This window comes from Falco punctatus (genome assembly GCF_963210335.1).
Source record: "Falco punctatus genome assembly, chromosome: 11".
Taxonomy (NCBI): domain Eukaryota; kingdom Metazoa; phylum Chordata; class Aves; order Falconiformes; family Falconidae; genus Falco; species Falco punctatus.
Genome location: NC_137591.1, coordinates 28,631,514 through 28,655,880, shown reverse-complemented (window position 1 = coordinate 28,655,880; position 24,367 = coordinate 28,631,514). Strand labels below are relative to the sequence as shown.

Sequence of the window (24,367 nt, the reverse complement as noted above, 5' to 3'; positions counted from 1 at the left end):
AGGTAAGTGTGCAAGGTGTTTGTAGAGTGACAAATGCCTGAAAGAAAGCGCTGATCAAAATGAGGAGCAGCGAGAGAAACAGAGCTGTAGAGGGCTTCTACATGGAAACTGGGAGTTTCTGGGAAAGAGCTTGGTTGGAGGAGAGTGGGCTCTGTTGCCAGTAAAAAACCAAAAAGATGTGTGTGGGACATGAATAGTTTCATACAGGAGGAGAAAAGAAGGAATGGCTTTTGTACTACAAGTGAGGAGACATCTTTTTTTGTCAGCGGGAGTGAAAGGTCAGCAATAAATCTTCAAGCGTTTCTGTTATTTCCATATTTGTTCAATGCTATGATGTCCCACCACTGCATTCAGATGTCTTTGAGGCTGCCATGAATGATTCCGCTTTTTTTTCCTGACAGTTTCGAGTGTTCACCGCTCCCTTCCACAAGGTAGGCTTCGCAGATTTCTGGCTGGCTGATCAGCTCAACAGCCTGGTCGTGATACTCATGGATCTGGAGTACATGATCTGCTTCTACAGCTTTGAGGTTCAGTGGGAGGACAATGCTGGACTTCTGGCAAATACAGGTAGAGCAATGCTGATGACCCACACAAACAGTCAAAATGACCTGAAAAACACTGAGCAAGGCACCTTCATAATTATCTGTTTTGAAGAGGGCTACCAATGACATAGGAAACTAAAATAATTGGCATTTCTTGTAAAAACAGCATTAGAGAGATTCTCCCCTTTCTTCCTTCCATCCAGGGAAATGGAATCTCACATGAGCATTCATTTCCTAATCCAGTCATTCAGCCTGACGTGTATATTCATTGAAAAATTTAGACGCAGCGCTTCTTGACCGGGAAAAGAAATCCATTTTCCCGGCATTGTTGTTTTATTTCATAGTCGTTTAACCACGTATTTGCTTTTAGCCTGTGTCTGTTGCTCAGCATGAAAATGAGTTGCATGAGCTTGTTAACAGCAATTTTCTGTGCTGTAGCCTGCTTCTTACAGGCTCCATGGCAGTATCCTAAAGCAAGAGAGGATGGAGAAACTTCCCTGGTAGTGCCACCCCTGACTCAATTAGAGCTGATGCTGCGACACCAGCGTTGTGCTTGCTCTCCCTCTTCTTTCTAGCCAAAGAGCAACAGAGTTGGCGTATGAATTTTGAGTTTGGCCTTCCTAGTGGTAAAATAGTACCTGTCTCCTCCTGGATCGGGCTGTTGGCTTCCCACTTGAAGCAGTGACTGCTGGCAAATTGTGTTGTCTGTTGGGTTTGACACTTGCTGAAAGAATTTGCAGTGTGCTTCAATAAGCATCAGTGTTCACTTTTTTCTTCCAGCCTGTCTGATCTTTCTCTTCCCTTTAAGACAACACTGCAAGTAAATAAATATTTATTTATTAAAAATAAAAATAAAACAAATAAAGCAATGGAGTGGATAACAACTTGTCCTCTCCTAAATCAAACAGCAGAATGATAGCACAATACTTGGGGATAAATATCAGCTAATAATTTGTCTCCGTTAGTCTGAACAAGAAACAAATGTTTGTTAGTCGGTGGGGCGTTTGATTTGGATGGGCTGAGCGAGATGACATAAGTACAGGGCGTGCCTGGGGGTTCCAGGCAAAGCTGGGGTTTTCCTGGTCATTTAATTTCCTCAATAAAAAGAAGGCTTTCAAACATCGGGGTGTAACACTATGCCGTGTTGGTGTAGTTATTTCTCACCCTGGCTGTTGAAGCCAGAGCGTACCACGGGCTTTGCTGCTTTTTTTTTTTTTTTTTTTTTAAAAAAAAAAAAAAAGCCAACCCCCCAACACATACTGAAATATGTTTTTTCCTATTACAATATCCAAGAAAAATGGGTCAAGGATGTGTTAGGCTAAGTAGCCTTTTTGAGCCGTCCTGCAGAGTTTGGAAATGCTCTCCCATTTATGCACAAAAATTCAGTGTCGAAGGCCGTTTGTAATTCCATCCTTAATTTGATTATTCACAGGACTGCCAACAGCACAAAATAAATTTAAAAATAGATTATTTCTAATCTTCTTGCATGTTAATTATACTGGCAGCAGTGAAAGAGTTGGATGATGATCTGTCTGGATGTGTTATTGATGTCAAGTCATGTGAATACCTCCGAGATGGAGTAAAGGGCTTCAGGATACTTTCTGGTGATGAGCTGGTTGCTGTTCTGGATGTGTGTGCGCATACATGTGTGTGCCCCAGTATGAGATACTGATGGGGAATTGCTCTCCTGTCAAGTGATACTACTCTTACAGAAAGGAAGATGATAGGAGTTCTTAAACTTACTAACTCTTTCTCCCTGAAACTTTTTTCTTGCAGATAATCAGATTTGTTACAGCTACTCCTACGGAGTGAGAGCAGTCGTCCAGTGCATCCCTGCTTGGTTGCGATTCATCCAGTGCCTGCGCCGATACCGTGATAACAAACGGGCCTTTCATCTGGTTAATGCTGGAAAATATTCCACCACCTTCTTTGTGGTGACATTTGCAGCCCTCTACAGCACTCACAAAGGTATTGGTGATTTTGGAAAATAATTTGCCGGTCATGGGGTTTGCTTTTTATGTGGGAGAAGCTCAGAAGTTGGCATCCCCTCGAAGCGTGAGCTTTTGTCTTTTGCCACCTGTGAAACATCTCAGTGGAAAGGCAAAGGCATACCTAGCTTGCAAAATGTGTTTGAAGGCCTTTTAGGTATTTTTCGCATACCTGGTCTGATTAGAACTGCACTTCGGGAGTGTCAAGAGGGAATTTTCAGGTTTCTCTCTCAAAAGGAGAAAACTGAAATACATGCCAGTTTTTGCTGTGAAGGGAGTTTGAATGGGAGAATAATAAGGAAAGGGATAACATAGGAAATATTTCTGCCTCAGCATTCTTGAACAGATAACCTGGATCATCTAAATAAAGTCAGTCCATCGTTCCTGAATGTGGGGAGATGTGCACAGTGCTGGAAAATGCCCTCTCTAGATTTTCCTGTGTGTTTTTATCCATGTTTTTTCTGTAGCTGGTAAGGAGTTGTTTCCAATCCATTTAACTGCAGATTGAGCTCTGATCCCTGAAGTTCCTCATCTCCCTGGAAACGACAATTACTCGATTCTGCTCTTGTTCTGAAGGAAAAAGCTTTTAGTTTCTGCACTTCAGGCAGTCGCCCTGCCTTTCATTGTTCTGAAGTCCTAAAAGCTGTGTTCTGTTATTTGAAAAATATATGCTTTCTCTGTCTCTAGAAATTAGCAACCGCACACGCTCCTGAGCAATTACTTATCCTGAAATATGGTTGTGGTGGGGCCAGAAGTGTCCAAGGCATGCTTCTAGTTACCATGGTGGTTTTTTGGAGGGGTGGCAGGGTTATTGGAAACCTTCCTGTGGCCAAGAAATGGCTGTTTTGATATAGCTGGGCCTGCAGCCACACCAATCGTGTTTGTCAGGCTGCACATTTTAACGGCAGAGAAATGCTTTGGTGCAAACTGGCTGACGGGTGTAAGTCGGGCGCTCTGTAATCTAGAGGTGCACACCAGCCTGGTGTGGGAGCATCGGTGGCGGGTGCAGCGCCCGGCCCCCCTGTGCATCTCCCCCACCCGCTGCTGTGTCCCTGGAGCTTGTTCCCATTTTAACTTGCTTGCTCAGTGACATTCTGCAGCTCTGTTCCAGCCCTGCAGTCCAGTTAGTCACCGCCACCCCGAGATGAGACAAATACAGATTGCCTGGCTATAGTCACTGCTTATATGCTTTTACATCCAGTGCCTGCTTTGGGGAGGCTGACTAATGCTTCTCCTTCCCGGGGGGGACGTGCTGGCAGAGCCTTCTGTGGGAAGGTTGGGGTAGGTTTGGAACCAAGAAGAAAACCAGCATCTGTCAAAATGTCCTGTTGAAGTATTTGACCTCTTTCTACTCCCCTTGAAACTTGCACGCGTGCCAGCGCCGCTGGCCCTTGTTCTCCTTGCTGCCATACATAACTGTTGCCCGCTCTTCACGTCTGGCGGGGAGTGGGTTGTAATGAGGTGTTTACGAGCCAGGCACAGGGCTGGTTCCAATTGCTGAGAGATGTTCGTGACTCCCAGCTTTTGTCTGTCCAGTTTTGCTAGTGGCAGTCAATAGCGTGTAGTTGTTGGTGTCGTGCAAAAAAAAAAAAAAAAAAATTGGAAGCTTGGTGGCCTTTGGAAATTACATGTTAGCACAGATTTTATAAATGTCCCCATGCTGGGCTTGTAGTTATTCTTCAGAGGGCTGCCTGAAGACCTTGCTGTGCCCTCTCAGCCCTGTAGGCCTATTCCCATCCTGCCGTAAATGCACTTTCTAATGTGCTGTACCTGTTAAGAATCCAATTTTATCTCTGTGCTTTACATAGATTCCCAGTTCTTTCTGAACTTGGAATCAGATGGTCGATCATCAAGTTGTGATGATGTTGCTGTTGAAAATAGACGCACTGCTCGCCCACACCTTCTCTGTGGCTGCCTAAGGACAGCAGAGACAGGCACCCATCTCTTACCTACAAAACATCTGTTGGGGGTTAGCTGCTTGCTGTTAAGAAAGCAAGCGCTGCCCAAAACAAGCGTCAAGTTGGTAAAGATCCTTGCTGCTTACACGTGCTCTAAACTGGAGTAAGTAACAAACCTGTTAATTGCAGGGGTAACAAGAGTTTTATTTAAACAGTCTTTCGTGCCTGTGTGTGCAAGCCTATGACTTATACCTCTGGCATGACAGCTTTTGGCTTCTGGGACAAGAGGGTAATGGGTGGCCTTTTCTCGGGAGGTCAGGTAATGTACACCAGTGCCTGTTCTCCACTTGGGAGCCCTGGGGATGTCGCAGCCCTCGGAAAAGGCTTGTCTTCCTCCCCCGATTTGAGCATTGAATCGTCTGTAGCTCGTGTGGAGGTTTTTAGCTTGTGTCGCTTGGACCGTGCAGCCGGGAGGGTTTGTTGGCGTTGAAAGCCAATGAAGTCATACCGGGTGCACTCGTGGCATTCTTGTGCTGTGTTTTCATACGCTTGCTGGAAAACAACTCAAACAAATGCCACCTTATTATGTTTGAGATGTGTGCTGCTTCTAGTCATATCAGGTACTCCCTCCTCCAAACCTCCTGTAGCGAAGGATCCCCCCAGTAACGCAGTGTCATCTGGGCTCTTGATGAGTATCTCAGTTTCCCCAAAATATCACTGTTTAGTAATTCCTATTGCTCAGGCAGTGCATAATTCTGGTTCTTCCTTCCCTCAGAGAAGATATTCCTTTACTTTTCTTCCTTTTAGATGCAGAATGCAATTTCCCCTGCTAATTGCAGCTGGGCTGTTAGATGGGTAGAGATAGAAAAGTAAATTCTGTTAGATTTTTCTCTCCCAGGCTTGCAATCCTGTTGTCCTGGGACCAGACAGATTTTACAGAGTTAACTCCAAGATACCGTATCAATATTCAGCTGTCATCTGGATCAGTGGAGCTGAAGCAGCTACCCCATCAGATAAGATGGGAGCAGGCAGCGGCTGTGTGGACGAGCGCCGACCCACGCCGCCTGCGCCACCACAGCTCCGAAACACAACCGCGTTTCAGAGACGACAGCAGCAACCCAAGGGCAACTGTTGCTGAGCTCCCAAAGGAAGAATTCTCAGTATTTTTATATCGCTCAAAGGAATGGGAAGCAAAGGCCGCGTTCTGTAAATATAGTCCTGCAGGGTATGTTTGCACAGGCAAATGAGGCATATCTGTAACTCTAAGCTACCTAGCAACTGGAGTGCATGCTGCCGGTCCCTGCCTGCGCTGCGGTCCCTGCCTGCGCTGCACGGCCAGGCAGCAGCCCCTTCTCCCCGTGCTTCGCTCCCCTTGCTCCACACGAAGGAGTTCGGTGCTGGCGTTGACTTTCCTGGCGGTGCCAAGTAGCCTTGCCCAGAGCTAGCCAACTGCATATTGTATTGCCTTATTTAATCCCTACGGAAACCGACGTGGCGCTGGGGAAACAAATGATGAAGCTGCGCCTGCAGCAGAATATTTACCCCCAGGGCAGTGTTAGTTTGACACAATGCTGCTTTTTGCAGCGTTTTCACTCTGCCAAAGGCAGGTGTGCTTTCCTCAACAAATGCACCAGTATAGCTGCTTCCACTTCAGTCCAGCATATCATAGCATTCCACAGGCATCCCCTCTTGTATGAAGTGCACTTGCATGTAAGAAGGTACGCTGACATACCTCGAATAGCCAGCCTTGGTTTCGTTCCTCTCTCAGACCCGGTTCAGACTTTGTAAGGATAGGATTGTTATATTTAGGTGTTCAGCTCTTGCGAGAAACTGTGCAACGGGGGTTGCGTTGTGCTACTTTAAGAGTGCCAGTCACTTCTTAATCTTTGCACGTGATTTATGCTCCGACTTTATTCTTTGTAAAACAAGACGCATCTTGGTTTTGCTAACGTCTGTCAGTTTTCTCTTACCTTGATGCCCTTCGCTCACACGGTGTCATCAGAAGTATCTGGCTCCCATAGAATATGTATTTGGCGCCTGCGCTTGAAGAACTGAGCTTCCTGAGTGCTTTGTACTCTTCCATCATTTTCTTGTTTCGTGGGATTTGCTGTTTCAGCGTGTGCTCATTCCTCATTTTCTTTCAGGAACGCATTACTAAGCTTAAGCACAAGTACTGGGTTAAAAAGGGCTATATGGGATTTTATTCTTTAACTGAAAGGAAAGATGGTTTATGCACGTTTTCATTGTCAGTTTGATCTACACACCTTATTCAGTGAATCCTTGTGGTCTGGGTAGTATCCAGCTATTTATTAACCTCTGAATTATTCCAAAGTTAATCCCTGTGGTCTGGAAACTTGAGTAAGTGTCTCTGCCTCCATACTGCCCCCACACCCTTTCCAGGTACTCCAAACAAGACTGCTGAACACTAGCTGACATCAGCTTGGAAGTGCCACAGAGAGCCTTAGGTCGGTCTGAGATAATGTGACTGCCACGCACTTTCTCATTAAACAGTCCAGGAAACTGACAGTAATTAAAAATACAGAAGTTAACTAAATAGGGCTGTCTCTAAAGAGTAGTGCTTCTCTCTGTGTTCTCATCATTGCTTCAGAAACAGGCTTCTCTCATGAACTGATGTCTAATTTCTTGGGGTGTTTTTTTTTTAAGCCAGAATAAGAAAAAATTGTGAAGCTGTTTGCTTTGCCAAGGAATTGAGATGTGAACTGTCGAGGCAGGAGACACCCTTCGATTAATGGGCTATTGCAAGAAGGTGTTGGACCATCCCATACTAACAGAGAGGTTTGACCAGGTCTGCCCAGATGAAGATGAATGGGAAATGTGCTGCTGCTTGAAAATACAGTGGGAGATCCCCGGGTCTCTTAACTGCTGCCCACTCCTCATTAATCACAGTGGCTTCACCTGCTCCCGGTGGTGATACTGGCTGGCGTAGCCAACTCCACGCTGGAGCAGAGCACTGGTTCCCCCACGGTCTGTCCCACTGCAGCTCCCCTGGGGAGGGGTATGGCTTCCAGGTGAAGGCTGGGGAGAGAAGGAGGGGGGAGAGGGTGTTGCTGTTGCGCTGGGAGCTGCAGGAGCACACCTGACTGTGCCTTAGCTCTGCTGGCTCAAGTACTGGGTGGTGGGTAGTGTCACTTAGCCCTGGCTGCTGCTGTGTTAGAAACCGCAGGGTGCAGCCCCTGCGGAGTGAATTTGCTGGTCGGTGGAACAATAATTCACTCTGATCCTAAATGGTTACAGCAGGAGAGGAGAGCAAGGTGATGTGAGAACCGGCACTAAAATGACTTTTACAGAAATCAGATGTCGGCGCAACTGCTTATAAGTACCTCAGCTGAGAAATGTCATTTCATTTCTAGGGAGTGGAGCAAGGTGAAATAAATGGACAGACAGTATTCAAGTACAAATCTTTTTTTAAAAAAAAAAATGTACAAACCTTGAAAACAAAAAAATTCACGAAAGAAAGAAGCAAGTAGCATTTCTGAGATCCTGTTCTCTAGCTTATCCCTGGTATGTCAGCACAAGATCTCTTACCTCTCCTCTTCTTTCTCAGCTCTGGAAGAGCTGTCAGCACTGTGGCAAGCCAGATGATTTGATTTGGGTGTCACAAGAGCTTTATAGAGTGCTTGGGTTGACCTCTTGAAGTAAAACAAACTTTGTAATGGATTAACTGACGCCTTTCTTAATACTTGCAGTTTTCGTGCGGCTTGCGCTAGCACAGCATACAGGCAACTCCATCAGGATGATTATTTGGAGCTAAAACATGCAACGTCTGTCACATTGCTGTGAGCTAGGATGAATTTTTGTCTGAAACGCTGTCATCCCATGCCCAGGAGGCCTTCAGTAATGAGTTGTGTTCATTAGCCAGTCTTTCTGATCCTTTCCATCAGAGCAGCAGCAGTGTCATTAGCAAAGAATCGGAGGCATTGCCACGGGCAAACATTTCCATCCTGGCCTCTGACCTTCTCCCAGCTTTGACGTGGGTCTCTCCAGCGTCCTGAGCAAGCCTGGTTTCTCCACGCTGACTCGTTAGCTCCTCTAATAGCTCAGACACCCGTCTGGGTGATGGAGCCGGGAAGGGTGAGGAGCACCAGGGCAGGGCTGCAGCAGGACCACCCTGGCCGGGTAGAGGTGCCGGCAGGAGCTCCCTGGCCAGCAGCCTGCGGTAAGTGAGCAGGGAAGGTGGGATGAAAGGGGGTTAGAGGCATTTCGGGAACTGCCACCTCACCCTGAACGTCAGCACAAATGAGGCGTAAAATCCCACAGGGAAAATCTTCCCCTGCTTTGTAGGTCTACAAATGTCAAGCAGGACATTCCTGGTGCCGGCAGCCGTGCCGTGGGGGGAGAGGCAACCTCGCACCCTGCTGCTGCATGATTCATGTGTTTGCTTCTCAAGATTGCAGCTGAGAGAGGGAGATACGGATTTTAATAGCTGGGATTTGGAAAGTGGACTAATAGTACCATGTGTATCACTTAATACCCTTTTTGTGTTAAAGGTGGCTGGAGAAGCAGGAACACCAATGAATAAGGTGTAAGTAAAAAGGGTGGCCTGCTGATACCTCATTTCATGGGCGTTTAAGAGGGAGAAGCCTGACCTTTTTTTAATGGAACACTTTAAGAAAAGCAACTGACTACATCACAAGTGATTTTCCTTTCAAATGTATGCAGGTCTGGAGTTCTCTGGTGCTGCAGAAATCTAGGAGATGCAATCGTGCAACAATTTCTTTTTTTTTTTGGTTGCTATTATATTTTGAAGGAACCTGCTTTTGGATCTCAAAGCAGAGACAGAGGTAGCAGTTGACATTGTGTCCCAGTCCCTAAATTGACTAATGAAGGTTCTGATTACCATGCCATTTATTTCTGACTGTGAGTCCAGGCGTTCTTATTAGTGAGACTGCTGGCAAATGCTTAGATTGGAAACCCCATCCCTGTCAAGGCAGCAGTAAAGCATCCCCCAAGAAAACTTCTCAAATGCTAGAAAAGCCACCAGAAGAAGAATCAGATCAAATCTCAGTCATGACTGATATGGTTCCTCCCGTTTGCAATTAAATCACATTCTTCTGTTTGTGAGATGCAATCAATGACGTTGCATTGAAATTAGACACAGCCATATTGTCCTACAAACCCAATGCAAACCTGCAGAGTATTTTTAGTCAAAACACTATTTGGGGATTCCCCTGCTCTACAAATGTGGTATCTAACTAGAAGAAGAAACGCGATGTTGTCTCCTGACAGTTCTTTACTGCGCTGTTATCTTGCTGCTTTCCTTTAAATTGTGCCCGGAGGCTATAGCAGAGGTTTGCAGAATCTAACAGGAGGGTTGTTCATACGAAGTGGTTGGTATTTGACAAAGCCCATCAGTGCACAATGGCAAGTCCTCTGTGTGCTCCTCCGGGTTTTTTGCCTTTTTACTGCATTAAGTCCACTGTCATGTTACAGCTCTGCCATTGATTGGTATTAAATAGCCGGACGTGCTGGCTGGGCAGAAAGGCAACGCTGCTGCTAGTCCCTCATTAAGATGGATAATTACTGAGGGAGGGGTAATACCGCGCTTCAAGCATTAAGGTGTTAGACAGATGCTTTGGGATGTCATTCTGATGGCAGTTCGTCTATAGATAAGTCACTTCTGGCTGTGACCCCCCGCCCGTGATGTGCTGGGATGGAGTTAATGGGCAGGTGTCATCCAGGTGGCAGAAGATGTATGCTCAGGACTTGTGCCTGTGCTTGGCTGGCACACTCTGACTGTATTTTTGTTTTGATTCTGCTTAAATTGGTGACTTCCAGGCTGGTCATCAAAAGGAGACTGAATTTGGCACACCTTGACCGAGTGGTTCTTAATCGGGGCTGGAGGCAGAGCTCCCCTGGCGGGGTCCATTCGGTCTGATGCTGCAGGGTTTACCTGACTCTTTCCTGATAACCTCGTGCTTCTTCCAGCTTTTATCACAGTTTTCCCCATCAGCAGAAACCACAGCCGGCTGACACACCAGGAGTGCTTATCGAGGGCCATTGTGCTCTTATCCACATCTTCAATAATACATGGCATTGATTTTTTTTTGCTGTGTTGAATACTATATGGTGTTTACATTCCCCAGAATAATTCAGCAGGGTAAACAGATAGTATTCTTTGGAAGTAAAGTCAATATTAACAGCGTTCAGGATAGTATTTGCTGTCTATCTTTGATAGAAAGGAGCCTTTCTCTTGCCTGTGTTTGGAAGGGGCTGTAATTTCTGCAGAGTGGTATTCTGTCTGAATGCCAGTCAGATACTGTGTCCCCTGGAGCTGGTTTGGGGATCCAACATACCGTCTATCAGCAGTTTTTGCAGACAGTAAATTCTGCTGCCGCAAGTGCCTTTGGCTGTTTTCTCGGACCATGGCCGTTCACAGCTTCAGTTCGAAGGTGGAAGCCTTCCCTTATTTCTCTCACTGACCTAGAGCAACTTCTAGGTGTATTTGTGCAGTGTATCTATTGGAATTGCCTTTTATAGGGCATGCTAATGGAAATTCTGTGGTGAAGGTTGTGAACGGCTCCTGCGGTACGCCGCTTCCCGTGGATTTTGTGGCAGGTGGAGATAGCAGGGCGTTGCGAGCTCGAATGGCTTCTGACATAGCTGAACACCTCCAGGTTGTGGACATGGTAATGTGAACGCACGTTGAAGTTTGCCCATCGGCAGGGAGGGTGAAGCTGCACCTGCAACTTTACATGCAGAGGGAGGTTTGGTGCTGGCGGGGGTTGGTCCTGCACGTGCTGTTTTGAATAACCGTAGCTTAGGAAGTTGCTACATGGTGCTGCCCTTTGGAGCGCCGAGTAGAAAGGTCTTTCATGCACCCCTTGCTGGGTGGACTGGCAGTTGCACTGTCAAAGGGTTGCCGCAGCCCATGGGATGTTAAAAGACTTGGCCTTTTTTCCTTTCTTAGAGAGGCTGAGATCTACCAGGAGTCCGGAGTGCTTCTGTCATCCTGAGACTCTCCCTCTCTAATGGTTTGTCGTGGTTTCTGGCACATCATTAAACAAAGAAAAAACAGAGGATTGAAACGGTTCCTGCTTAAATAGACCCTGACATCATCATACATATGCACAGCTATGTCTTGCTTCTGAAAAACTGGCAGGCTAGGAGTAGATGGAGCCTCTGGGCAGAATATGAATTCCTTGATTTTCTACCCCCCTGAGCAGCAGTGAAGAGGGCCACTAGGACCAGCCAGTGGAGGCTGAGATATAATTGCTTGCCTAGAGCAGTAACATATTTCCGTACACCAGCTGAATACCAATGAGGATAGAAGGAAGGAAGGTATGAAACAATTGCAGGCGGGAGAAAAAGGGAGGATAAATGATTAAAGGAAGGGACTCAAAGGCCAAGGCTGAAGACAATAGGCTAGTTCTGATCAGAGCATTTTGCTGGGGAGTGATTTGGGTTTTTTAATGAATTTTTTCAGGAGCCAAATGCATTGCAGAGCTGGTCGGTGAGAAAGTGAGCAGGAGCAAGGGGCAAAGCAGCATGACCCCAGGTGCCACTGAAAAGACTGCTGCAAAGACAGGGACAGGGAAAGGGGGCTGAGACCAGGATGACCTACCTAGAATCAGGCACATCCTTTGGAGGTTGATGAGGTTAATGCCACAAGATTTCTTACCTGAGCCTTTTTTCCTGGTGGTACTCCTTTCCATAATTGCACAGAATAACCATTAAGGCAGTTTAGGTTTTAGCAGTGTGAACGTTTGAAATCACCTTCCTGTGTAATCAACAACTTCGGATACAGATTTGTTAGCCCCTGACGCAGTTTGAGGTGGTAGTCAGGGGCCACGCTGGCCTCCCTGTGACTGGAGAACTCCAAAGGAGCTCCCAGCAATGCTGCTGTGGCTCGTGCCAGGGCTGTGACCAAAAGCACGGCAGCGGATGGTGCTGTCTGCGCTGCCTTCTGCCCGTCTGCTCCATGAAGATGTGGAGTAAGACTCAGCCTATATGAATTCCATCCTTAAGGAAAAAAAAAAAAAAAAAAAAAAAAGCATGACCTAACCTTCAAGCCTAAGCTACCCATAGAAAGCTTGCAGCCCACACAGCCTCACAGGTTAGTTTGGAGCATTTTAGATGTTTTAAAGGCACTTAACCCATTAACTGCCTCTGAATTATCACTTATGATCTGGTAGTGGGAGACTGGAGATCTGGTGAGCTAAAAATAGTGTTGGAAAGGACAGGCTTAGTGTCTCTGAGTCACTGAACATCAGTATCTGCCTTTTCTTCCTGAAATAACGTAGTGGAGGGTTTGGGGAGGAACTGATAAGGGAAAATACAAGCTTGGAGTAGAGCCCTAATTGCTAAGGTCCAAGAACCTCACCTGCATCCTCTTTTGTGGGCATCTGCATTTGAAAAATGGATGGGAGAGGTGGTTTCAAAGCAGCAGCATTAATGTACCTGGGCACCAGAGCCCGTGTTCTGCAGGACCTGTGTGCCTGCTCCGGCTGGCATCACGGCTCGCTGCAGCGGCAGTGGCGGCTGCCACGATGCTAAACCAGTCCCGGGCTAAAGCCCAGCATCAGGAGGACGTGGGGTATTGTTCAAAGGCTTCCAGCCTCGTACAAAAGCAGTGAAGCTAGTCAACCCTGAGAGCTGCCGCAGATCCCATGTCCTTTCCCTCCGCTGATGTGCGGCTTCAGTGCAGGCAGGCTCTGCTGCAGAAGTGGCTTTCATAGGTTTGCTTTAGGGGGTGTGTTTTGAAAGGAGAATGAGTGTGTGTGTTTGACCTATATCCTGCACAACACATCCAGGAAGCCTGAAAGGCACAATGGGAGGAATGTACTCTTACACGATGCCTCTCATTTTCACCTCCATTAATTTTATTGGATTCCTGCATTACATTTATGTTGTAATTGTTAGAAACAAAAAGGGAGGGAGAGACCAAATGGCACTGTTGCTCCCTCTATGATCAGCTTCAGGGATTCTGTTGTTTTAAAGCCATGTATATGGAAAACAGTGCTGTCACTTAGTGTGGGAGCAGGTTTGGACTGAAAACATTACGGGTTTTTTGTATTAGAAGTGTTCCTGGCTTTGTTAGAAAGAATCAGTGAACGAGCAATTGTGGTGGCTGCACAGAAAGGAGGAAAGGCTCGTGGTAGCAGTGAGATGCAAAGTGTCACAGTCTCGCAAAGCATTAGAACGTGCTTTATTTTTATGAACTTTATGACCCCGATTTGCTAATTGAAAGCAAACAGAATTATGAGATCTGTTTGATTTTTACCCAGCCAACTGATGCAGGGAAATTTAGCTGAATTGAGAGCAGTGTAACCTTTCCAGGGGGGAACGGGAAACAACTTTGTTGCAAAAATATATCCGTAGGTGAGCAGACGTTGGGCCTGCAGCCCTGTGTTTCACAAAGTGGAGCTCTGTATGGGTATTTAGAACTCCATACAGAGCCTTCCTCAGGATTTATACATACACGTTAATGTATTGCCGCTGCTTTGCTTGTTTTCCCCTGCTGCCGCAACCTCCGAAATGGCCGGTGGAAATTCCTGTACTGCCCATCCCCTTTCAGGCTTTTAGGACACTAATTCACAGTTGCTTGTATTTATACAAACTAAAATATTTTCTTACAAAATGCTCCTAACTAAGCACCGCCTCATTATTTTTTTCCTTTGTACGAGCCTGGGTCCTTCGTGAAATCTGGCCCTCAGCTTCCACCTGCTGTTCAGAGCCAGAACGGCAGGTCTGCCACAAGTCTCGAGAAAATGAAAATACCCGTGCAAATTTCAATCCCGCGTGCAAAACGTTGAACGATATGAAAGTAGAATGGAAATGACAAGATCAAGCTGGCCCCGGCGAGGCTTTGGGTTTGGTTCGGATTAGCTAGCCTGATGATTTTCCCAGAACCTGAATGAAAGGGGTGTTATTTCCTCTGATCAAATCAGCCGATTTGTAGCTGGTTTAAGAAGCAACCTGTACAGAAGTATGCTGTTCTTTTCTTTTCCAGCTAAAAACCACAGTGACACCCAAGTGTTCTTCTACCTGTGGATTATCTTCTATTTCATCAGCTCTTGCTATACCCTAATTTGGGACCTGAAGATGGACTGGGGTCTCTTTGACAAAAATGCTGGTGAAAATACCTTTCTTCGAGAAGGAATTGTCTACCCACAGAAAGTGCGTATACCTCTTATTAGGAAAGGCTTTGAATATTTTAACAAAACTTGCCGAGTTTAGAGCATGTTGCAGTTGGCCACTGGTGCTTCTGGATGCTGTGGGCTCGGATTTCTCTAGCAGTAGAATTCATTTGATTCAAAGAGATAATTTCATACTGTTCACTTCTCCTAGCGGATGAGCAGCAAATTCTGTGCCTTCCTGAAGGCCTGAAGAGGTCTGCCTTCTGTGCAGAACACGTAGGATGAGCTGTCCTGTTTGTCTGTCTTGTCCTTCAGGCATACTACTATTGTGCCATTGTAGAAGACGTGATCCTGCGTTTTGCGTGGACCATCCAGATCTCCCTCACTTCCATGCAAATCTTTCCGTATGCTGGGGACATCATTTCTACTGTATTTGCCCCACTTGAGGTATTCCGGTAAGGCCGCTTGACTCAACAGTTTGTTTCTCTATTTACATTTTTGTTACTTGTATAACATCAGCACGGTGGGAAGTGCCTTGCTGGGACACGGAGGGTACTGGTCCTTGAGATGGAAGACTAGGTCTGACAGGAACATCTAATCCAAGCAGGGTGCTGAGTGAAGAAGGCTGTAGAGGGCTCTGGGGTTGGGTCCTTCATACTATGTCTGGTTTCTTCCAAACCTATACCTGATCTTGAGGGGGTTGGTTTTGCTAAATTTCTCCTTAAAAATTACCTTGTTGAAATTTCTAGCTGAAGTTCCACTTGATTCTCAAGTTGACAATTTTCAAATCTCAGCTTCTTTTCCAAATGCTAATTTGGATCCTGCACCATCGGTTGGGATCCTGCAAGGTTCTGGGGCTCTTTACACACTTGTACTCTAGGCGGAAACCCACCACCGTGGCTTCCTGAGATGAGTAAAAGATCTTCAAGCTGAACCTCACTCATGTAGATGGTGAAGGCTGCCTTTAGCTTGGAACGCCTGGTGCCTCCACGCTGTCCAGACCAGGGCTGTCATCACTGGGACAGTGAATGAGCCTGGCACGTCTGTTATTCTCAGGGAGTTGGGAAGATGTTGCAGCAGGTGCTGCTTTTAGCCATTGGCCATTTCTCCATACTCCCAGCGTGTTCCCAGAGGCTCTTGGATCAGTGAGAAGACTCAGTGGTATCCAGGTGCACGTACCAGTGCTTTGCCAACCACAGGCAATGCCTGTAAACGTGGAACTGAAATGGTAATTTTCATTTTTTTCTTCATCCAGGCGGTTTGTGTGGAACTTCTTCCGTCTGGAGAACGAGCACCTGAACAACTGTGGTGAGTTCCGTGCCGTGAGGGACATCTCCGTGGCACCGCTGAACGCCGATGACCTGACGCTCTTGGATCAGATGATGGACCAGGAAGATGGTGTACGAAACCGCCGCAAGAACAAACAGTGGAAGCGCAGCCAGAGCGTGTCCTTGCGCAGACCTCGTCTTGCTTCACAGTACGTTTTGCCTCTCCTCTGTGTTGTTTGGCACAACAAACCAAGTCACCTGTGGGAGCTGCTGCTAGTGCACGGTGGCTGCTTGTGGGCTGGGTAGTCAGGCGAAGATCTCAGCCAAAATAATTATTCAAAGGGAAGACAGGTCCAATTAGTAAACAGATGTGCCTCTGCTGGGGGGTTGAGCCGTCCTTTACGTCATCTTGGGGTTCTGGTAAACCACTGGAAATGGGAGTTCCCTTTAGAAGACTCCCCTCCTGCAAAAATAGCCTGTAGCAATTGCCAGTGCAAACTTGGAAGAGGGGTTCTCTTCAACTGGACATTTCCAGGCTTCGGACCACCCCAGGGTTTCAGTTCTCCTTTGGTTGAGGTTTCGTATGTGAGATCTCGGACTCCATCCTCTCACAGATCTAAACCCATCCATATTTTTTTTCCTTTCCACCCATCGTTCTTGCTCCCAAGCCCCTGAACCTGTTGACTGGGTATCTTCATGGCAGTGCCCATGCTCCAAGCATCACAGGGTGCTCCAGTGTCCAGGCATCACTTCTGCCCCAGCAGCACAGCCGCAGAGCCCTGCCCTTTGGCCAGAGAACAAGCCTGTGCTCTCGGGGGATGCTGAAGTGCTTCGTGTTGGGGTGTTGTGCAATCCTTGCAGCACATCCCCCTGTTGCATCACTGCGTGGGAGGGTGGATGGGAGGGAAAGGAGCCGTGTCACGCAAAGGGTGTGCTCTGGCCTGAGCTGCAGCCCTTGGGCCATGCTTGTCTCATATCCGTGTTGGCTCAGGGTCGCGACCAACACCAACGGGCTTCATGTGGCTGCTGGAGACTGAGTAACTTGATGCAGAGGGGATGTGGGCCACAGCCTGGGTGAATTCCCTACAACCGTGCCGGTTTTTTCCTCCGTCATGCAGCGAACCGAGACATGTCAAGCATGTTCAGGCAGAAGGATTTCTTCTCCCCAGTGAGTGTTTTCTGTTTGTTTTTTTCCAGGTCCAAGGCTTGTGACACTAAGGTATTGATAGAGGACCTAGCGAATGAAGCGAACACATGAGATGGCCACGGTCTCTTATTCCGCATCCTTTGTTTTCTCGTTCTGTTCCCCTCTTCCCCAAGTAACCCGACCTCTGGTACAGTTCCAGCTGAAAACAGGAGAAAACACTCAACATGTTTTCCGAGCTCTTCCAGACCAGATCCTATGGACTCCAACAAGCTCACTGTGTTTCGTTTCTTTTCTTCTGGGTTAATTTTAATGTCCTATTTTAAAAAAAAAAATAAAATATTTTACTTTGTTTTGCCAATAAAGAGGACAGTTCAGGAAAGAAGGATTGTTTACAGTCTCAACAAGGACATACAAACCTGTCTGGATAACGAAGCATCATAGGGACTCCCTCATGGGACAGTGCCGAGACCACACTCGGTTTCTGCTTGGCCCGGTTTTGACTGGTTGAAACCGGACTTAAGTTTTTAAATCTGATTATTTTGTTCTGTTTTGTTTTGTTTTTTCTTCATATCCAGCGCTGAGGCACTGGCTGCACTTGCAGGGAAAGTGCACTTAGAGCAGTATCTTCATTCATGAAGCTACTTTTTAATTTGATGTAACTTTTCTTATAATTTTTTGGAAATATGATGTATCTGTTGCATATAGTTTTCACATTATTTATGAAACGTAACAACCATATGAGAGTGATTTTGAGTCCTGTGCAATGAAGGTTGTAACAGTAAAACAAAGCCGGGAATGTTGATCTAGATCTCCAGGGTTTTGGGGTTATGCCCTGCAAATACCCCTCTCGTGAGACAAGTTGCACCTGTGTTTACCTTTTCTCTCTCTCTCTTTCTTTTCAATTTTATTTTATTTTAAACCAAAGTTTCTCTTTCTGATTTTTTTAGTTGCTGCTACTGCTTCTGGGCATGTCTCTTGTGCCGGTTCAACGCCAACTTTCCATGCAGCTGGGTGAAAGTAGTGCAGATGATCCTAAGGCCCTTTGGAAAGGAGAGTTGGGTCCTACCAACGGTGCAAAAAGCTAGGCAAACAAAGGCTTCAGAGCTTCATTCTCCAGATCAAAAAGTATTTTTTCAAAGCCTTAAGAAGCCTTAGATGGCATGAGGGCATCCCTTACTGAGCAGGGAGCTTTTCTGGTGCTCACCTGCAGCCCAGCGCAGCAGAAGTGGGACAAGGCGAGGAGCTGATGGCCGTAGGCTGGAGGGGGGGGTATGTTAGCGAGCTGTCGGGGAGCGTGGAAAAGTCTGTGTTGAGCCCACCCGATAGGGAAGGTGAAACTGAAAACAGGTCTCCTGGTGGCTTCTGGTTTAGCACAAAGCCTCTCCATCCTGCTGCATCGCCCTGTGGCTCAGCTCCTCGCCTCCTCTCGCCAGCCCGGGTTGGGAAGCGCGGTGCTATCAAGCAGACTTGGGTAAAGGGCAGCCGTGTTGCCAGCAAATCGTGTCGGAAGAGCAATGCCAACTCGATGGTCTCGTTAGCCTCTCCTCCTGTAGGGAAGGGAAGACGAGTGCCTGCCGAGTCCCACCGTCCTTCCCCTGGCACGACGGGTGCCCTCTGCTCTCGCAGCAGTACCGGTGGGCACGGGGAGCTGGAGCTGAACCCCACCACTGCATCGGGTCGGCGTGGCCGAGGCCCCGGGAATGCCGCCTGCCCCTCTGCTCAGCTCATGGTGCACAGCTGAGACTGCAAGGGAAGGGTGAAACTCTTGGAGTAGGATCCTCACACTGATGTCTGTCCGGTGGCTTGCCTATCGTTTGGGCAATGGAATTGCAGGAATCTGCTCGGTTGCTCTTTGGTGGCTTTTTTTTTTTTTTTTTTTAGTTAGCTAATAGCATGGTTTTTCACACGACTGGTACGTTGCGTTTTCTGTTTGCCTGCTGTGCCTCTTGCCCAGAGGAACTGAAGAAGGAAGCTTAGTTCTCTTCATTTAATTGGAGGTAGATTCAAATTCAGTGGTGGTGAAGCCGTGCCCCGTGCCAGGCTAAGGGCAGCGCTGCAGCCCTGTCACTGCCTGCGCTGCCGTGACATGCTCTCAGCTTGCAAAGAAACTCCGAGGGACCTGCCGGGAGATGCCTCTGCTCTGTCAGCAGTGTGCGTGGTGGCGTAGCTGGTGTGTCTGTTGTGGTGCTCCTCCTCGCATCTCCTGCCCTGTCGGTCCGCTCTGGCGGGAGGGCAGCCGGACTGGGTTGTGCTCTTCATCCTTTCTGTGCCCAGGAGCCTGTTTTCCCATATTTAACTCCCTTAGATCTGTTGTTCATACTCAAACGGAGCGTTCCTGTTCCTGTGGAGGTGGAGTCTGAGATATAAAGCCCTTGAAAATATTTCCATTGCCTATCTTGCATTGCAGCGGTTGTTGCTGTGTCCAAACCTTGCGTAGGTGTTTCCAGCAAGATCGGTGGGAGCGAAGCCATAGCTGCAGGGGGGGGCAGAGGAGGGCAGCTACTCTGAGGAGGGGCGATGCAAAATCAACCAGCGGTGTAACTTAAGCAAAGTGGTTCTTTGTAGACAGAAACAAGAGCTTTACTGGCAATTCTTCCTTTTGGAGGGAAGGAAAAGAGACACGTTGAAGTGATGTCCATCCCCTGGGAGCGCTCTGCCTTCCTCAGCTGGGCTGGGGAGAGCGAGGATGGCCGGGTGGTCTGCATCCCTCCTGCCTGCCTGCTGCTGCACCGCCCAGCCCTTCGCCTCCCAACCCGGTGGGCAGCGTCAGGTTGCAAGTAATTAAATCTTTATTCTGTAGTTTACCTAAATCATTATGGAAACAAGAATTCAGCCTGTCTGTCTGCTCTGCTCTCTGCTCTTCCCTTTTTCTCTGTCTTTGCTGGCAGGAGAAATAAGAAAAAAAGGGGAGGTGGCATTGTATAGCTAGCAAACATTATCTCCTAAAATAAAACATCGTCCCTTTTGGCAGTGAAGGTGGCCTCTTGGGGGAATGTAGCCTGAATTCCCAGAGGCCTGGCTTTCAAAGGCTCCCAGCTCCCCGGCGCCACGTCTGCCTGTTCCCCCCTTCCCAGACATTTCTGAGAAATCGGGTGTGCAGATTCCTCCTGAGAGCCAGCGCTAAAGCTGGGGTGGCTCCGTGGCTGCGAGAACATCTGGCCAATAAAGGGGGACCTAACGGAGCGGAGCAGATGGTAAGGGAACAGCCCCGCCACCCCCGCGAGCAGCCTGCGCCAGGGATGGGCACGGGGTGGCTTCGTGTCACACGCGGGCTTTGCTCGTGGGTGCTCGGGCACCTTCCTGGAGGGAGAACAGCAGGGTGATGGTCCAGAAGTGTGTGGAGCAGAGTTAGAAGGAGCCGGGGTATTTTTATCCGGCACTTTAGTTGTTGGGATGTAGCTGGAGGGAAGGTGGAAGCTGAGACGGGTCCATGCTCTGGCTGCTGGGAAGCGGTGCTGGATGTTGGGTGTTGAGCTCGCCCTCTCCTCACGATTTGCACGGAGGTTGCGGTTGTGTGCGGCTCCCTCCCAGGATGGCGTGGGAGCTGCTTCTGTCTGCCCTGAGCCTTTGCAGATGGTCCCATGTCAGGGGAGGTGGTGCCGCAGTGTGGCCGGTGACTTTTGGAGATACCCTTTGACCTTGCTTCTCCGCGCGGGTTCCCTGCTGCTTTCCATCCTTCCTGCTCTCCCAGGGATTTTCGGGTTGCAGGGGATTAGGATTTGCAGCATCCAGAGGGTCTTACTGGCTAGCTGGAGTTCCCTGCGTGGCTTTGGGACCGTGTCACTGGAAAGGCCAGGTGCCCCTGCGTGGGGAGGGCCGTGCCGGGCAGCGGCTGCGCGCCCCTGACGGGTTTTGGCTCCACGGTCTCGGCGAGTGGGAGCGGGAGCTGCTCCATCAAGGGGAACCGATGCTGTCCAGCCGCGCGTTAAAAGAAACACATTTGCAGCACCCATGGCTGCAGCCGGGGTGTATCAAATAAACTGCTACCTCGCCAACCCAGGCACATTCCCAAAGTCGGCTGCTGCTCATCCTGCGCCTTTCCCTGCCCCGCTCCCGGCCCTCCTTGTTCCGTCACTGTCCTTGCTGTTTGTCCGAAGCCAACGGTACCCTTGGCGCAGGGGGGGGTGCCTGGCAGCAGCCTTCAGTGGGAAAATCCTGGCGGGGGGGGAAAGCCTCTTGTGGAGCCAAGTTGGATCCTGCTGCTCTTACTTCCCTAAAAATACTTCTTGTGCTGCTCATCCTGCCTCCTTGTCAGGGCTCAGCTGCTGCAGCCGCGTGGGAGGCGGGGAAGGACAGCACTGTCTTGGTCCAGAAGATGACAATCCCTGGGGAATTTTACTATGGATCTTCCAAAGAGCGAGGGAGACGGTGCAAAGCCTGTGAGCGTGGCCTGCGTTTTGAACAGCTGAGCGAATTTGGCCTTATCCTGCAAGGATGCTGCTGCATGCTGCTCACCGGGACTTGGTGTGCGCCCCCGGCTTTTGGGGGGGTTGTGGCCCTGACATCGGGGTCATGCTGGGACGTGCCCTGGCACTGGGGCATGGCTTGGCTCCCATTGGGAATGCCAAAGCCGCTTTGCTCATGCACCGCATCCCAGCCCCATGTCCTCCCTCCTCTCCACCATTCTGCTTTGCACTCGCAGGGGGAAGGTGATCTTCTGCCTTAAGCATAGGTGTTTTTTTTTTAATTTAAAGTCTTATTCCAGAAGGCGATCGCCTTGTTTTGTCTCCTTGGAAAAGAGGGGCTGGGGTTCCTAAGGGAAGAGTGGAAGATCCCTATGGTAACTCTGCTGCAGTCACGGCTGGGCTCGGTGGCTGTCACCTCATCAAACCTTGCCTCCTTTACATGATGCCATCCCAAATCCCACCCCTCAGCACCAGCTGTCAGCCTCCCCCCAGCACCGTGGGGCTAAATCGGTGTGTCAGCATCCCTGGGGGGGCTTCAGCCCCAGCTGCAGCATAGCAGCTGCAAGAGAAACGCAGGTTTGGCTGGGGGAGGAGAGGAAGGCGATGGTGCTGCGGGGTGCCCCCAGGTGCTGCTGCCCCAGCCCTGTTCCTGGTGGGAGTCGGAGGCTTCTCTAGCCCCGGCAGAGCCGTGCCACGGTGGGCGAGAGGCACCGACCCTGCCTGGGAAGATGCCCCATGGCCTGGCAGTCCCTCAAGCTATTAGAAACCAAATTGCAAACTCTTTGCTCCAGAGGAGAAATTGGGCAGCCTGGTAGAACTTGTGATGATCTCTCCGTCCCGTAGGTCCTCCTGGCGAAGGATTGGCCTTTGGAAGGGGCCCGGGGTGGAAAAGCCAAAGTTCCCCCCGGGTCCCGCTGCCGCCTTCCTCTCCCCCTCCCCACTGTGTTGGTCTAAATGATCTTTCTATGAAGCCCTGTAGATGTCAAAAGTAATTATGGAGTGTGATTAGTCCTCTGTGGGTGCTTTCTTTCTTTCCTCCTCCTTTCTCTTTTGCTATCCCCTTCTCCACTCTTCTTTTTTGGCTAAGTGGAAAAGGTGAGGACAAAGAATTGCCGCTTGCTTGGACTCATGATGTATCTGTGACTGCGCTATTAGCTGTCTCCTCTTTCCTCCCCAAATGGATATAATTTTTGAAGTGTGGAATACCCTTCTTGATAAGTAGGTTTAAAAAAAAAAAAATGCACAATGTGATACTGTTTCATAGTTTCTAGGTGGTTGTATAAAGCAAAGTTACTGTGATTGTGTTTTTCAAAGGAAAAAGTGATTGGTTACGAAATCTGTCCTTTTTTCATTATTACAAGCTCTTTGTTTTCCAATGATCTGATGGCTCTTTTGTCCCCGGTCTGTGTGTCTTTCTTCCCACGTCCCACCCCTGGTGCCACATCCCCGCGCGAAGCCATTGCTTCCACGCTCTGCGAAGATGCTGCTCGCGCGCCCTTGGGAGCGGTGGGCTGTCACTGGTGGCCGGAGGTGGGGGACATCTGTGTCCTGGGAGGAGGTGGAGGTGCTTGAAGGAGGGAGATGTTGGAGGGGGGCAGGAGGGGTTCAGAGGAAGGTGCCCAGGTCTCAAACCCAACATGCCAGGGGTGATGCTGCAGGAGACCTGCCTGGAACACGCTGTACCAGCTAAAGGCTCTTGGTCCTTCTGGGAGCCTTCGGTTGCCTCTCTCCAGCTTGTCCCTGGTCCGAAGTGTCGTCCTGCCTGCACAGTAGGTGGCCAGGAGGCTGAGTAGCCTGGCTCTGGGTTGTCTGGGATCTGTGCTTTTATTTTGCTCTCTTAAATCTCTTCATCGTCTCTTGCAATCAATCTTCCTCCAGAAGAGAGCCCAGTGCCTTGAAATCGCTCTAAGCCTGTTGCTGCTCACACCAGCCGCTTCCCAGAGATTTAATCCCAGTTGCAGCTCCCTGCCTGGCTGGCGGCAGGAGCCCGGCTGCCCTTGCTTTGGCACCTCACCGGTCGAGTTGTCCCCAGCTCAATGGGGACAACATCTCCGCGGTGTGTTTCACGCCTCCAGCCCGGGCAGAAGAGCTGGGGTCTCTCTCTGGGACAGCACGGAGGTAAGGATGGGTCCCAGTATTGCAGAGGAGGTTAGACCCCAGGGCTGGGGTACGGGGTGTGGGGGGGTGTCTCTCTGCTCTGGGCTCTTCCACCCAAACCTGCCAGCACTCCCCTCCTGCTGGGGAGCAGCGGGGGGAAGGTGCTGGGTCCATTCCCCATGGAGCAAGGAGTCATCCCTGATGCCCGCTGCGAGCCCGGCCAGCCCCGCCGGAAGGGAAGCCCCTGGGCTGTTTTGGCCACGATGGGGACCACTGGGGTGCTGGGGGGTGTTTTAAGGAGATCAGTGCGGTTTCTTGCTGCTCGTGCTGGAAGGCGCCAGTGCGGCTGGAGCCGGGAGGATTAAAACAATTTCATAATCCTGGTGATTTCCTTTTGATCGGGATTATGAAACCAATCACAAATATCAAAAGCTGCAGCTTAAAGCGGCAGCTGGAGCAGGACTGGGACACCCATGGCCCCCGCAGCACCCCTGCTGCCCCCCGGGGACGGCACCCCCAGCACCCCCAGGTAAGCGGTGCCCACCGGGACCCTCACCCCATGTGATGAGTTCTGAGGGGTCTTGGGGGGGGGGGGGGGGGGGGGGGCGAGGGCAGGGGGTTGGTGTGTGGGGAGCGGGGGGGGTGCAGGGTGCACACTGGGCCGAGGGGTGGTGGTGGGTGGGTGCACCAAGCCTGGCTCCCACCACCCTCCTGCCTGGAGATGCTCAGCTGGCCCTGGCTGTGAGCTCCGGCCAGGGTTTGGCCTGCGGGAAAGTTTAGCGCAGCGGCCGAGGCGTGATGCTGGTGGGGGTGCCCGCAGCCAGCAGGCTGGGCTGCCGGGCTGGGGAGGGTTGGAGCCCCCCCCCCAGCCGGGACCACCCTCCCCATCCTTCTGGGCCTCCTGAAGCCCCAGCTGCCGGTGCG

The 24,367-nt window shown here is 49.4% G+C and overlaps 2 protein-coding genes across 4 annotated transcripts in view; both read left to right on the top strand.

The window, feature by feature from the left end:
- XPR1 (xenotropic and polytropic retrovirus receptor 1) overlaps positions 1–17,322 on the top strand; it is a 109,502-nt gene extending 92,180 nt beyond the window's left edge. For all 3 annotated transcript variants that reach the window (XM_080407380.1, XM_080407381.1, XM_080407382.1), the window contains 6 exons: positions 402–567; positions 2,319–2,510; positions 14,399–14,565; positions 14,841–14,980; positions 15,781–16,002; positions 16,991–17,322. In XM_080407380.1, coding sequence (XP_080263506.1) covers positions 402–567; positions 2,319–2,510; positions 14,399–14,565; positions 14,841–14,980; positions 15,781–16,002; positions 16,991–17,051 — 948 coding nt within the window. In that variant the 3' untranslated portion in view covers positions 17,052–17,322. The remainder of the gene's footprint in view (positions 1–401; positions 568–2,318; positions 2,511–14,398; positions 14,566–14,840; positions 14,981–15,780; positions 16,003–16,990) is intronic.
- A 378-nt stretch (positions 17,323–17,700) lies between these two features.
- Positions 17,701–24,367, top strand: part of KIAA1614 — an 18,040-nt gene continuing 11,373 nt past the window's right edge. Inside the window, exon 1 of the mRNA XM_080407367.1 lies at positions 17,701–23,464. Within this exon, the coding sequence (XP_080263493.1) occupies positions 23,383–23,464 (82 nt within the window). The 5' untranslated portion in view covers positions 17,701–23,382. The remainder of the gene's footprint in view (positions 23,465–24,367) is intronic.